General features: G+C 40.6%; 1 protein-coding gene across 1 annotated transcript in view; it reads right to left on the bottom strand.

The window, feature by feature from the left end:
• Positions 1–16289, bottom strand: part of SLC38A6 (solute carrier family 38 member 6) — a 126488-nt gene that overhangs the window by 15684 nt on the left and 94515 nt on the right. The window contains exons 11-15 of the mRNA XM_073610855.1: positions 10420–10499; positions 8613–8713; positions 6985–7109; positions 5382–5526; positions 3027–3121 (exon numbers count right to left, since the gene is read on the bottom strand). Coding sequence (XP_073466956.1) covers positions 3027–3121; positions 5382–5526; positions 6985–7109; positions 8613–8713; positions 10420–10499 — 546 coding nt within the window. The remainder of the gene's footprint in view (positions 1–3026; positions 3122–5381; positions 5527–6984; positions 7110–8612; positions 8714–10419; positions 10500–16289) is intronic.

The following is a 16289-nucleotide window of genomic DNA, read 5'->3' on the forward strand; positions in this document are numbered from 1 at the left end:
AGGCCCAAAGAGGCGTACCTAGCCTACCAAGCCTCTACCAGCTAAAGATGGAGCAAACCACCTCAGAGACTGCCCTAAGATCTTCTGGCCTGAGATGCTCTCAAAAGACAGTAGCCTCAGATGCCTCCCTAACACAGGTGGGAAAAAGCTTACAGCGTCTGCTATTCCTGGGCAGTCTCCCATCTACTAACCAGGCTTGATCCTGCTTAGGCTTCGATCAACAGGGATCAGGCATGATCAAGGTGATGCGGCCGCAATCCATCTGATGAAAAATGAATGCATCAAGAAACACTGCAATATGAAACACCACAGTGGCTCAGATGCACCTGACACCACTGTCCATCGGGTGATGTGGACACCGCCAGATCATTGAACCTGAGAGCGGTGCATCTGCCTCACCCATTTGCCTCTCTTTTCTCTAACCATTTAACTGGTATTACATGGTCTTACATGGTCTTACATGGTTAGTAAGGTTGAATAAAGACACCAGTCCATCCAGTTCAACCTGAGTGTGGGTGTGTGTCTACAATTATCCCTATTTATTTAAGTTACCCATAGAGCGCCGTCAATTTATGCAGCGCTCCACACATACATCACACACTCACATTGGTCCCTACCCTTAAGGAGCCCACAATCCAAACTCACATTCATATACTAGGGCCAATTTTTGGACAGAAGCCAATTAACCTACCAGCCTGTCTTTGGAGTGTGGGAGGAAACCAGAGTACCTGGAGGAAACCCACGCAGGCACAGGGAGAACATGCAAACTCCAGGCAGGTAGTGTCGTGGTTGGGATTCGAACCAGCGACCCTTTTTACTGCTAGGCGAGAGTGCTACCCACTACACCACTGTGCTGCCCAATATGTGTAACAGAGCAACTATATTAGTCCACCTAAAACACAGTCCTCAAAGAATGCAGGCCTAAAACAACGTTGGTTTACCGCTATGAAACCCCTTAGGTATGCAGGTACCCAGGTTTGCAAACATGCAGGTATACAAGATCCTTGCCGTTCATGCATTTATGTATGCAGTTCAAGGCAAATAAGCACATATGTATACAGTTTAATGTAAATAAGCACATATGTATGCAGTTTAAATGAAAACATGCCTTTAAGCAATAAGCATTTATGGAAGCATGCAGAGCAGAGAATGACATTTTGCGACCCAACTTTAGGGCCACTTGGTGCTAGGAACCCCAACTTTGGATATGTTGTAGTGCTAGTTCCACTGTGTTTGCACACCAAATTGGTCATTCTCTGCTGCAGTTTACCATCATATTTCTGTGTTTTCTGGTCCAAAAAATAGGGTTCCTTTAAAAACACTAACGCAGCAGTACTGGCGTTTAGCGTCTGAAACGTGGAAAACTTTTGCGTCTGAACCTACTTTTTTGCTTCTGGAAAAACGAGGTTAAACGCAACAGCCTAAAAACCAGACTGTGTACATGGACACATAGGATAACATTGAATGAGTTCAGGGGCAGTTGAAAAAAGCGTCCAACTGCCTCTGAACGCACGTTTAACAGCGTCTCGTGTGCATGAGGACGAAGTTGTACAGCCCCCCGGATTAAGCAGTAAGTATGCAGTATATAATCATGACTTGTCTGGCCACAAATTTCTCCCATAGTAAAAAAACTCACACTTCATTAGTATCCATGATACTAAGTACCTATAGTATTAGGCTACTGTTATGTCTCAAAAGGCCCTATTGAACTTGCAGCCCACATGCCATCTTCACTACACAGAACATGATTAAACAGCACATTGCCCCCAGTGGCCACTGAGAGAAGACCAGAAAGTCAGATCTCTTAAAAAAAAAAAGAGAAACTGCAAAAATGCAGACTTAGCATTCCTGCTGCAGTTGAGCATAACAGGAGTCCAATCTTCACCCATCACGGCGGGCTTTGTCATAAAAAGACCTTCAGGAACTGGGCCCCCCTTAATTTGGGGTCCACTCCCCAGGACCTGTATTGCACCCTGCAGGAAAGCATCTCGGTCAGAACAAACAATGCACAGGGTTCCATTACGCAGGGTCCAGTACCGTAAGGCTGCATTGCAGGCAAACCTTAAAGAATCTTCTCTCCTATCCAATGAGGCTCAGATACCATCCATTTTGGCTGACTGCTTTTTCTAATAGATCAGATTGAAGTCCACGAATCTAAATAGAACTGTCCAGACCTCCAAGAGCACGTATCACATCAGTGACCACCACCTTACAGACAAACTGAGGTACTTCCTGTGTAGAAGAGGTTATAGAAGGGAGAACTTCCTGTTTGATTGATCTGCCAGTGTCAATTCACCTATAGGTGGAGTATAACCCACATAGTAATCATTATGGCTGCTGTTTCCCATGATGTACGATAAAGAAATGTGCATTTTTTTTTGGAGCCTGTAAAGCATTGCACCAGCGATCAGCAGATCACCGTTTCCATGAAGGTCTCCTGCAGATCTGTCAGTGTATCTGGGCAGGCAGATACAATCCGACAGGAAGAATCAATGAAGTACCACAGCGCTCCACAGCACCATGGTACTTAATTGAGAACTACAAGCCAACAAATACAAAGGATGTCGGGGCTTGTAGTTCATTCACATGCAGAGCTCCGCCCACAAGGCCATGCTGATATTAAAAAGTGACAGCTAGTATGGGAAACATCTCCCTGTACTGCTGTCACGGGGAGGGAGGCATCAGACAGCGGCTGCAGCATTGGGAACATGTAACATGTTCCCAAAGGCGAACTTATCCTTTAAAGCTTAAAGTATTGCTGAAGTGCTGTGACTGAAAACTGATAATTACAGTAAAATGCAACTCCTCAGCAGTACAGTTGTTACCAGCAGTTTACAGTTCTTAGCTCATGCTGTTAAATAACATCCATAGCACAGTGCAAAAGGGATGATCTTCTGGTGAGCTCATCATATTTTATTTGAGGTGTAAAAGAAACATGCAGTTTGGAATATTTCCATAGTAAGCTACAATTTGAGAAAACAGAGCAAATGTGAAAAGCCTATGAACAATAAAAAAAACTAACATACCCCAAGTTTCTGGCGAGATAAGAAGTCTTCAAAGCTAAGCTTCAAGTAAAACAATCCAGGGAACACAAACAGCAAACACGTTGAAGTTGTAGATCCTAAACAGACAATGAAAATACATTCTGAAACTTTCCTATAAAGCACATTTTGGTTTATCCAATGTGACAAAGGGCAATAGTCCATAGCAACCAAACAGAAATACTACAGTAAACTGAAATGTGAATGCTAGGAGTTACTGTACTTGCACAGAAATTGTTAAACAAGCAAAATTGTGTATCGCTAGCTTTGTCCGCTGTCAGTTTGACATCTTTGAGGACAGTGGTGTCGATAAGACAGGCCTTAAATTAAGCAAATTTCTTTCCTGCATCCTTGGGTTGCAGGAAAAGATTTGCTTGATTCCCCCATCAACACAGACAGTGTTGATACAGGAATCCCTCCTGCCGGGCCCTTGTCTTCTCCTGTCAGGGGAAGTGACAGCGATTATGGGTATCGATAATCGCAGGTAAAACCCAACTTGCTGGTTGTACCCAAGCTGATGGATCGATCAACTTGGTACATTAAGCCTGCCCCATACACGGTTCAAAGTGAACGGAGTATGGCCTGCCTAAGTGTAAGGATTCTGTATACAGAATGATGGGGTTAGTTTAGCTTTGGCTTAGGAGTAAGGGGATTCTAGTTTATACTTACAAGTGTTGTACTGCTGGGAACAAGGTGAAGCTGGTCTGTATTAATGCCAAGTTAATTCTAGATGGAGGTTGCACAGGGCTCGTTCACATGTATGGCAGCCAATGCTGCCCCTCATAAAAAAGATCCACACTGAAAAAAGTATTAGACAGTAAGTGAGGAGGCAATATGTCACCTCCTCACTGCCCGATATAACCCTGTAAATGGCACACTGCACTGCAATTGCAGGTCAGCCCCATAGACATGCATAGTTGGCACGATATGCTGTTTACTGTTTTTTGTCCTTGCTCAGGTGGGTGGTAAAAATGAAATGAAAGCTAAAACAGGCACAGTGGGCTATCACCCACATAAAGTTATATATTTATATTAAATTGATCTCTGTACTATATATATCCCTTTCATGACTAAGCCTATTTTTGACATTTGGTGTTTACATGTTAAAATCTGTATTTTTTGCTAGAAAATTACTTATAGCCCCCAAACATTATATATATATTTTTTAGCAGAGAATCTAGAGAATAAAATGGCGATTGTTGCAATATTTTTTTATCACACTGTATTTGTGCAGCGGTGTTTTTTAACGCAAATTTTTGGGAAAAAGGACACTTTCATGAATTAAAAAAAAAAAAAAAAAAATCACAGTAAACTTAGCCCAATTTTTTTGTATAATGTGAAAGATGATGTTACGCCAAGTAAATAGATACCAAACATGTCACACTTTATAATTGCACGCACTTGTGGAATGGCGACAAACTACGGTACCTAAAAATCTCCATAGGCGACGCTTTAAATTCTTTTTACGGTTACCAGGTTACAGTTACAGAGGAGGTCTAGTGCTAGAATTATTGCTATCGCTCTGACAATCGCGACGATACCTCACGTGTGATTTGAACACCGTTTACATATGCGGGCGCGACTTCCGTATGCGTTTTCTTTGCTGCGCGAGCTCACGGGGACGGGGGTGCTTTAAAAAAAAAAAACATTTTTCTCATTTATTTTATTTATTTTTATAAATTGTGTTTTTTTAAAAAAAAAAAAATTTTTGATCACTTTTATTGCTGTCACAAGGAATGTAAACATCCCTTGTGACAGTAATAGGTGGTGACAGGTACTCTTTATGGAGGGATCGGGGGTCTAAAAGACCCCTGATCCCTCCTTTGCACTTCACAGTATTCAGATCGCCGAAAACGGCGATTCTGAACACTGTATATTTTTTTTTTAAACCGGCGCCATTGGCAGCCGAGTAAACGGGAAGTGATGTCATGACGTCGCTTCCACGTTTACAATCAGAAGGCTGGAACGAAGCCATACACGGCTTCGTTCCAGACTGTCAGCAGCCACCGGAGGCGGCGGATCATCGATCGGGCCTCCCGGTGGGAGGCCCGGTAAGAGCGGCGGCAAAGGGGGGGGCGTCCCCTCCCGCTCCTCCGGTATAACAGCCGAGCGGCTTTTAGCCGCATTGGTTGTTATACATGGATAGCCGATCGCCCTCTCTACAACATGGTACCGGGATGATGCCTGCAGCTGCGGGCATCATCCCGGTATAACCCCGGAAAGCCGAGTACGCACATCTACGTACGCTCGGCGGGAAGGGGATATTACAGTTTATATATGTTCATTTTAGGCAATCAAGTCAAAGGTAACTTTGCAATTATGTTTAAAGTGAGTACTCACCGACTACACCAAACACGTTTCGTATATCTGGCACATATATGGCAAGCAGCACAATGATTATATTTAGCAACAGTGTCACCAATATATGACGGATGTATGAGAAGGGATAATTTGAAAAGAACATCATCATGGCCGCTTTTCTGGCCTAAAACAAAAGAAAAAAGTAGGTTGGATACATGGCATACACATACACCCCGGGTTTCTCTCTGCACAGGTATTGTCCTCTTGTTCTAAAAACAACCATCTTCTCCCACCCATGTAAGTCAACTCCACGTTCAGGTGACAGGTCTTGGGTCTGGGATCAGGAGGCACAGTCAAACTCAGCATAAGGAGTTGGCAGCATCTTAGGCCTCATTCAAACTGGCACTGACAAACCTGCATTTACAGTGCCCCTTGAAATGTTCCACATGCTTTCATGTTACAACCAAAAACATAAATGTATTTTATTGAGATTTTATATGATAAACCAACACAAAGTTGCACATAATTGTGAAGTGGAAGGAAAATGATAAAAGATTTTCAATTTTTACAAATAAATATCTGAAAAGGCAATCGGTTCCACTAGATTTTAGTTAGGGGTATCAGAGTAAAGGGGGCTGAATATAAATGCACGCCATACTTTTCAGATATTTATTTGTAAAAAAGTTTGAGAAACCATTTATCATTTTCCTTCCACTTCACAATTATGTGCCACTTTATGTTGGTCTATCACATAAAATCACAATAAAATACATTTACGTTTTTGGTTGTAACATGACAAAATGTGGAAAATGTCAAGGGGTATGAATACTTTAAGGCACTGTATATTCATCCAGGAGGTTATTGCTAAACGCACATAAATGCATGTAATTATTTTGCAATAGTGTCATTCACGCTGTTTACCAGCCTATTGGTACAGTCCGTTTAGCTACATTTAGACAAAATTGGATCGTAGACACACAGAATTCTAATACAAATTCTAAACACAGATTAATGCACCTAAATGAGCAGCTAAACCTACTTTAAAGCAGGAATATCTAAATGCAGGAGAACGTACAGGAAGCAGAAAAGCAGGTAATACATCCCAGATCATTTCTCCTGTCTTTAGCAAAGCTAAATAAAGGTGTGCCAGTGTGGAGAATGCCTTAGTTTAAAATAGAACTGTGGTCAGGCAATGGACACCCAAATATTTTCAAGCAGTAAACAAGCTTTAAAAAAAAGCCCTCACTGACCTCTGTAACTGCATGCACTGTGGAGCAATTCATTCTCAATTTTTTTACAGCAGAAGCTACAATAAACAGAACAGGTAGGGAGAGACAGACCACCAAGCAGACTTGAACAACAGCTTATTTTGTACATTTTAAGAATGAACTAATCTGCAGTGGCTGTAACCAAGGGTCAGCAAGAGTTTGTTTCAAAGCTTGTCCATTACCTGGCCACAGTTTTACCTTAAAGCTACACAAGCTAACTCCTAAGCAAGCCGGCTACAAGTACAACTCACGGTGGTGAATTACCAGCCAGCTGACTGTAGCCAAGTCACTGCAACAACTGAAAGAAAATATGAGACCATCTTCATATACAGTACACCAATCTCATCTATAGCTGTTTTCATTCATTTACTTACAGGAAAATGTATAAGTGGAACAGTCAGCATGACAGCAAGTAGAATGGACAGCCTGACCGTCATGATCAAAACATCACTAGGGAGGAATTTGCTGTAACTTTGCAGCAATTCAGAATCCACTTTATCTATGACAAACACAAGACAATGGGGTTACATAGAGTAAATATACCACAGAAAAAAATTGGGTCATTTTTTAAAATTGACAGTTGAGGTACAGTTGAAAGCCAGTAAGAGGCTATATTTTAATGGTCTATCCACCCAGGACTGATATTTTAGTTTTGAAAATATGCTGGTGAGCTAAAACACTAACTGGCATTTAATATCAGGCAAGGTGAGATTACGGCATCAATGCTCCCATATCTTTCCCTCAGCTGATACAATTACTAGTGTGCTTCCCTTATTAGTTTTTCATTTCTGTCTTTGTCCCCATTGGGAAGATTGTCTTGGTGATCTCTGTCACCGAGACAAAAAGTGAGGAGAAATGCAACATTTTGGAGCAGTCATTCCACTTTGGGAGGTTTACTCTTATTTTCCATTGAATGCCAAGGACAGATAGACAATTTTCCAAGCAGAACACAGACTAAAAAAACAAAAGCAAAAAAAAAAAAACAAAACACAAAAAAAAAACACCCGATTTCCACCACAAAACAAAGCCCAATTCCACTTTCATATCCTAGGTCTCATTCCTTTTTCCAAGATAGATTTTTATTGAACAATTTTTCAATTTACAATCCACAGTGGAATACAATGTAAAAGAAATATCAACAGAAGTATTTCCATGAATTGCATATCTTAACTCATAATAAAAAGTCAAAGGTAATATTCCATGAGGAATGTTTTAGAGAGTTGCACGGATGTACAAGTATTTAACTGTAACATCATATGTATAAACTAAGAAACTGTATTCTTGAAAAACATGTAATCCATTAAGATGTATAAACATAATATAAGTATTCTCTACCAAGAACTGTTTATTTTTTTTCAGTTATGTGATCTAAAGGAGGTCCACGGTTCCCGTGGTTTATAAAAGCGGGTTGTAGTTCCTTTTCTATGAGCCATAATTTGTTCATATCTGTAGGTTTCACCTAGGTCTCATTCCTATCCCACCTGGATCCACCCAACATTAAAAAGAAAAAACAAAATCGCTTTTTTTTATGGATCCTCAGTCGATCTTGTGATATGTAGGGTCCCTTTATTCCTCCTTTGTCTTAGCTGTGAGTGAATGCTGTATGCCCCAGGTAGAATGGAACAGGAGAAAGCTACGGGACATAGTGCTTTGAAGAGAGATAAAAAAACACTGCAGATATATGTGCCCAGCTCAAATTTCATAAAATCGAACAATAAAAATAGGTGGGCTTCCAAGACATCTTAATGTGCTTATAAAAACATGATCCATCTTTTCTAATGCAGCTCATCACAATGCATTGCAGAGCGCTACGATGCAGATGCATTACCTTAGTGCCATTCACATGGAATAGCAATGCATAATACATGTATTATGGCGGAAGTGTAAATGGCCCCTTAAAGATCCCACATACTGCTACAATGCACATGTACTGCCTTAAAGTACTGGGGTACCATTCAGAATAAGTGGCACCACAACGCCTTGCTTTTTTCTGAATGCATACCATAAAAAGTGAGGTAGCCAAAAAGTGCAGACATGAAGTAGACCACAAAGCTCAGGAATATTCCAAGGTTTGCCACATTCTGCATACGACTCTTGGATGGACTGTTAAAAGTAAAGAAAAAACAAAGTGAAATTAGAAAACTGTGCTAGAAATGTTTACAATATCAGATTTATATTTGTTGTTTCTGCCCCCATCAGTGAGATATCCACAAAAATTCCTGCAGTTTCTCTGAAAATGAAAAATCTAGGTATATCTTAACAAAATAGGAGGAAATCCCACCTTTGACAGGTGTCCTGATCAGGAGATGTTCTCTTCACGCCTGTTCTGGTGACAACTGTAAAATTTGGGGCTCCCTTACACATTCTTGAGGTTATAGTGGCCATTAAGGCTAAACAGAGTATTCTTGTGTTTTAAGCTCCTCTGTCATGAATATAAAAAAGGGCCCAGCTAACAAGACACTCACTTCACCCTCCTGCATGGTTGATCACCAGCCCCTACAACACTACAGGACACAGTATTGTCTCGGGGAACTAGCAAATCAAACCATTGAGAACAGCGGGGAAATCAAGAACCTGACCCATCCAGAATGCTCGGATCCTGAAGATTATTCAGGTGGTGATTTCTCTTCAATACAGTGAAAACCAGTGGTGCAGGTGGTGGAAAAAGGAGTATTAATTTTCAGGGAGTGTATTTTTTATTTTAGTTACAGGGTCACTTTAAATCCTCTTGGCAGCAAGAGATTACATAGTTACATAGTAGGTGAAGCTGGAAAAAAAGACACAAGTCCATCAAGTCCAACCTATGTGTGTGATTTTATGTCACCGTATTACATTGTATATCCCTGTATGTTGCGGTTGTTCAGGTGCTTATCTAATAGTTTCTTGAAGCTATCAATGCTCCCCACTGAGACCACCGCCTGTGGAAGGGAATTCCACATCCTTGCCACTCTTACAGTAAAGAACCCTCTATGTAGTTTAAGGTTAAACCTCTTTCTTCTAATTTTAATGAGCGGCCACTCATTAGTATAGCCTTTTACATCTCCCCTAACACTTAAAGTGACTCTGTCATGGGAGAAGTATGGGGCTACCATTGCTGGACACTTTTTGAAAATCCCAATTGCCTGTCTGTGTTTGACTTAGAGTCACAGACACGGAAAAAGGATGCTGTTAAAGAGTAAAAAATGTGTAAAAATCCTGTACCTCTATACCTCTTCCAGGTCAGCGATTCAGACATAACTGAAGCCAAAGTATCAGTATAAGAGCCAGAGAATAATACTGCCAAAAGCATAGATTACCAGTGGCAGCCTCCAATATTCTCCCTCGACAGATCCTCTTTAAATCAGAACTAGACTGAGGCAACTGTACCCTTCAATCTGTGAAATTAGTCCATTGTGAACGATATAGCGATTAGCATTCTGTAGCTGCTCTTTTGCCCAGACCCATTTTGTCATTGGTTCCACATAGTATTAGAAACAGGAAGCGCTGCCATATCGGTGGGAGGCAAAAACCACTACTGGCCAGCTCTTCCTGTTTCTAATCCTCTAACCCCTAAACCTTTAACACTAAACTCCTAGAACAAAATCCATACTTTTTCCTGATCAGGAGCAATAGTGTGAAAAATAACAGTCCAACAATAGATGACTAACAGTATTGATATCCCAGTATTTAAAACTCAAGTCAACCATATATAGGCTTCGAAAAACTAAATTGGTTCAAAAATAGCCCTATGCAGAAAATAATACTATTAGCAACATAAAAACAAATATCATGACATGAAAACAGCTTCTCAGAGCATGAATACAACCTACCTTCTCAGTTCACAGTAAATGGGCAGGACAGATGTATGACACAAAAATGAAAAGGCCATGGTGGGCAATGCAAATGCACTCTAAAATAGGAGAAACATGGAAATGGGTGAAAATGGTTTGCGACACATTGATGCAAGGAGGTTGGAATAAGGAATCTACATAGCCTGAAATACAACACAATGAATTGATGTTTATGGCTTAGGTTTTGCAATTTGAAATGGTTATAATAATGATAATCTTAAAGTCAACCAGTACTCCATTTTACATTGCCTAACAAGACACCTACCTTTTACATTGCCTAAGAGCAGGCCTAACAAGATGCCTTTACTAGCCTCCCTGTGCCCCTGGATTTCCTTGTGTAATAAAGTGTCCTTAAGCTGGCCATAGAGTGATTTTCTTTCCTGCAACTATAGAAAGAATATCGCTCGATTCCCCTGTCAACATAGTCAGTGTTGATGGGGGAATCCCTCCCCCTGAGCCATTGTGTTCCCCGGGGGGGGGGGGGTCAGGGGGCAGGGGGGTGCAGGAAAAGCTAGTGGCTGCATGTAAAATCCGACGGGCTGGTTGTACCCATTGTATCCATGCTGATTGATTGATCAACTTGGGTACATTCAGTCTGCCCATACATGGTTTGAATAGTCTATGGCTAGCTTTACTGGCCACTGTGGAAGTCTCATTAGACAATGGAAAGCTAGGCTTCAACAGAAGCTTGTAAAAAAAAAAAAAAAAAAGTGAATCTAAATAGGTTAGGGCAGTGGTCATCAACCCTGTCCTCAGGGCCCACTAACAGGCCAGGTTTTATGTATTACCTTGGGGAGATGCAGATTAGAATACTGCAATCACTGAGCAGCAAATGATATCACATGTGATGTATTTCAGTTATCTTGCAAACCTGACCTGTTAGTGGGTCCTGAGGACAGGGTTGATGACCACTAGGTTAGGGGAACATAAGAAGCTTTTCAGGCCAATCGTGGTAATAGCAGGGAAATTGTTATAGGTGAGATGAGTACATGTTCACTTAAAAGGTTTTATCTGGATTGAAAGACTAGTTGAGTAAAACCAACAAAATGTGGTCATGTAAAATGTATGACATCAAGGTTAAAGAACACTGAAAGCATAATAGAAACCTTGGTCTCCATTAGGGCAGGACAATAATTAGTTGGCCAACACTGCTAAAAACCCCAATAAATAGTATCTGATGACTGATGTTGTTCCCCTTGCAGCAAACATACTCTTCCCACTATAACCTCCTCCTACTACATAGTGGATAAGGTGGGGAAAAAAAAAAAAGGCCACAGTTCCAACCTATGTGTTTGCATGTCAGGATACATATCACTGTATGCTATGCACGAGGAAGAAATCTAGAATTTTTTTTTCACCTGATACCACTACCTGGGGAAGTTTTTACCAGCTTTACAGTCACCATTGATTAGTTTGTAGATGGTAGAGCTGCACGATTCTGGCCAAAATGAGAATCACAATTTTTTTGCTTTAAATAAAAAGATCACGATTCTCGCGACGTAAAATGTATCACATTATAGAAAAAAAAAAGGGCTAACTTTACTGGTTAGTTTTTTTTTTTTTTTATTAATTCATTAAAGTAATTTTTTTTTTTAAAATTGCATTTGAAAGACCACTGCGCAAATACAGTGTGACCTAAAATACTGCAACAAGCACCATTTTATTCTCTAGGGTGTCTACTAAAAATATATATAATGTTTGGGGGTTCTAAGTAATTTAACAAAAAAAAAAAGAAGATTTTAACTTGAAACCAACAAATGTCAGAAAAAGGTTTAGTGTTTAAACTTTGTTCACTTACACGCACAGTCTATTCCATTGACAAATTGTTACAATGTTTATACTTAAGTTCAACTGATAAAGAATGTTTTGATTCTTGGCAGACTGCCCAGTTTTTCTCTTCTTTTCTTTTGAGGGCTGTGGCTTCAGAAGAGCAGAGAGAATTCTTTGCATAGAAACAATTGTGAAACACTTTAGTCAAGATCGCGATAACTATTCTTGACGATTAATTGTGCAGCTCTAGTAGATGGTGATCATATATCCTCTTAAGTGCCTCCTGTCCAAGGTAATTACATTTAATTTTCTTAGTCTTTCCTCATTGCTGAGGTTTTCCATGGCACTTATTCATTTTGTTGCCTTTGGCTGGTCTCTACTTCTAGGACATCCGTCCTGTTGATTGGTGACCAAAATTGAACCGCATACCCAAGGTGAGGCTGAGCCAGCGTTTAGTAAAGAGGTTCAAGTAAATTATCCCTTGAATAATTACCCTTTTAATGCATGAAAGTATTTTGCTTGCTGTGCTAGTAAGAGCCTGACATTGCATGCAATTACCAAGTTTGTGGTCCAGGACCCTCAAGTATTTTTCCCATCTATGATTCTCCCATTGTAACACCACTTAGTGTGTATCTTGCCTGAAAAAATGTTTAGCACCCAAATGTATAACTGCATTTTTCAAAAGTGATCATCATTTAAAAAAGTCTCAGCCCACCCCTTATTGTGTCCCGTTCTTTCTGTAATGTTGTTACATGCTCTACATATTTTTTTATTATCAGTAAATATATAAAATAGAGTTCGAAATATTAACCTCAGTGTCACTTATACAGTTAGACAGCATTGCCCGCAAGATAGAACCCTGGGGCACACCACTAGGGACTTTAGACCACTCAAAAGCTAAATAGCCACTACCCACTGCTCCCATTCCTGAAGCCAAATGCTTTTGATAAATTGAGATAAATTATGTATACTGCCCTTCCTTTATCTAAACCACCGCTCACTTCCTCATGGAATGTTAAAAGGTTGGTCTGAAAAGAACATAAATCTATGTTGATTGTTATTTAGAATACCATTTTCCCTAACAAATTCTTCAATGGAGTCCCTTGCAAACGAATGATGTTAGGCTTTGAGACAGAGATTTCACATCTCACACCCAGAACAAAACAAAGTTAGGCCGAGCGGCACTCAGCCATTCAGAAGCAGCTATGTTGTCTGTGCATAAATACAAAGCTTCCTCTAATTGGCCAAGTCGGAGATTATGAAGTTTTCTGCCTCTCTACCTCAGCCAATCAGTGGAAATTTTGTATTCATTCACAGAATACAAAGCTGCTTATGAATGGCTGAGTGCTGCTGAGCCTACCTGTTTTTTGTTCCAGGTTTGAGATGGGAAATCTTGGTCTCACAGCCGGAACGCGGCACTGTAAACTATATGAAGCTGAAGCTACATACAGTACTTAGCGTCAATGCAGCAGTTAGTGAAGGCATTTGTTTGGACAAGCTTGATTCAAACAAACTATTTAAAGTGACACGAAACCTGGAAATGAGCTTTAAAGCAAAACTTTACTTAAAAGTGAAAACTGCACTTCTGGGAGTGGGTACCTTTTTCTGACAGGTACCTGCTCTCACTTCTGCAATTCTCGCCTGGCTAGGTGAAAGTAGCAGAAGCTTGCCCACCCTGAAACAGCAGGAAGCCACAGCCAGGAAGGCGAAGCCGGGAAGCCAAAGACCGGCAAAGAATTGGCCTGGGTGAAGACAGCGCTGGACTCCCAGACTCATTATGTGTATGCTGCTGACCTAAAAAAAAAAATTTTTTAAACTAACCATATTTCTTTCTTGAATGGAAATGTGAAAACAAGATTTGAGGGGCACACAAGAGTGCTTTCTGACATGCATAATAGTATTATCTTGTGCTGCCAGCTCTGAGGCAGGACTTTATTCTTTTAAGCTTTTTATATGTAAATACTTCAAATCTGTTGGCCATTTTAAAGTCCCATTATGAGATGTTGAATCAAAAACAAAGCAACCAAAGAAAAAAAAATGGAAAACATTGCCCCCAGTGGAAGCCTTTTCATCAACTGTTGTTCCAGTGACAACTATAAAAAGTTTAGATTTCACTCTGTCTCGGTGAAAACGGTCACCAGGATAACAAAGAATGGATCTCCCTAGTGGAGACAAAGGCAGGATTAAAGGACCTCACTTTTTTTTTTGGATACTCTAAAGCAGGGATCTCCAAACTATGACCCTCCAGCTGTTGCGGAACTACACATCCCATGAGGCATTGTAAATCTCTGACAATCAGACACATGACTAGGCATGATGGGAATTGTAGTTCCTGAACAACTGAAGGGCCATAACTTGGAGACCCCTGCTCTAAAGTATGGCCCTTAAAGTGGCTCTGTCGCCAAGAAAGAAACCCAAAAAAACAAAAAAACAAACAAAAAAAAAAAAACACACCTTGTAAAAGTTTAATCTTCGCTCTCCGGAAGAGCTGCGAGCATTACTATGATCTGACACCCCCTGCTCTGCTGTTCCTCCCAATGGCTGCTACATCACTAATGCATTTTGCAGTGACTGGCAGGAGGAACCACAGTGCACAGAGAAGCACATGCTATCGGACCCACCTGAAAGGTTTGCCTTGCTGCCTGCCAGAAAAGTAAAATATTCAAGTTCCATTTTTTTCAGGCTGCCTCTGGTTGCATAAATACTGTATATACAGTATATGTATCTGGAGACAGGGTCACTTTACCAAGAAAACTCCCTTTAGAAACATACACAGTGATGTGATACTTTTCAGCAAATAAGAAAAACAAGGAGAAAATGGCAAACAACCAATTTCACACTCATCTTATCCAGCTGTGACACTATCTCTGCAGATACTATGCACAGGTAGCTCTATCCTAAATAATAACTTAAGAGAGCCACTTCATTGTGTTGTGTTTGTAACCCAACACTGCTATAAAAGGACGTGGTTAAATCAGGCTTGACAAGAACAAGCATCCTTGGATTACATTTTTAAATGTCCCCAACATTTTAAATCCCACCATCGGTCAAGCTCAGTGAAACCCAATTCCCTCTGGGGGCCTATTATCCCCTTGGATGGTGCCAGCTTTTGAAGTTCAGAAGATCTCTCAGCCTCCATATCAGTACATCATCATTGTTATGCCAAGGGCCACTTAAGATGATCTATGAGAGAGAGATGCACTGATCACATTTCTGTGTGCCTTGCTGATACTCCACTTCTACTATATCCTTGTTCTACACAAGGTGAATGCTTTCATTTTGCGTTCAGGTTTGGCGGCACCAATAACGTGGCTCATAAAAAGACACCAAAGCTTTTATCACATGATATTTCTGTTGTGATGGCAATACACTGCTAATTTTTGTGAACCTCTCAATTTGTTTCAATATTTTTATTGAAATTTTTTCAAGAACAGGGTCCACAACGCAGGTGGCGCATATCAAAACATTAAGACCAGGTATAAAAGAGGAATCAAATATTATAAAACACCAGTTATTTCCGACACAAAGGGATGCCATATAAATTAGAAATCTAACACAGAAAAAAGGTTCTCAAAGCAAATTGCGATCCCACTCAGAAAACCCCCCCCCCCACTAGGGGGAACATTAGAACCCATACTTTGCCACTACCCACCGGCAGGGGCCGCGAGTATACATAATGTGCTACCACAAGTGGAAGCAACTCAACTAAATGAAGAGAAGTGAGAATCCAAGAAAGAAAAAGGGGGGGAGGGATTAAAAGGGAAGAAAAAAAAGACAAAGAAAGACAAAGAAAGGAAAGGAACAAAGGAAGAGAAAGACGGAAAGAAGAAAGAGACAACGCAAAAAAGGAGCAGAAGGACTGTCCTAACGCCCACCTCCACATCTCAGTCAGCTGGAAGTTGGAGATACTAAATCCAAGGATCCCAAACATGGTCAAACTTAGCAGTCTTATCCTGCAAGGTACTGACCAGCTTTTCATTGAGCATGATCCGTGTCAGTTTATTTTTCATAATAGCTAGATCTACCACTGGTTTCTTCCAAGCGGTCGATATAGTGATTTTTGCTGAGAGAAACATGAA

This window comes from Aquarana catesbeiana, linkage group LG13, assembly GCF_042186555.1.
Source record: "Aquarana catesbeiana isolate 2022-GZ linkage group LG13, ASM4218655v1, whole genome shotgun sequence".
Lineage (NCBI taxonomy): Eukaryota > Metazoa > Chordata > Amphibia > Anura > Ranidae > Aquarana > Aquarana catesbeiana.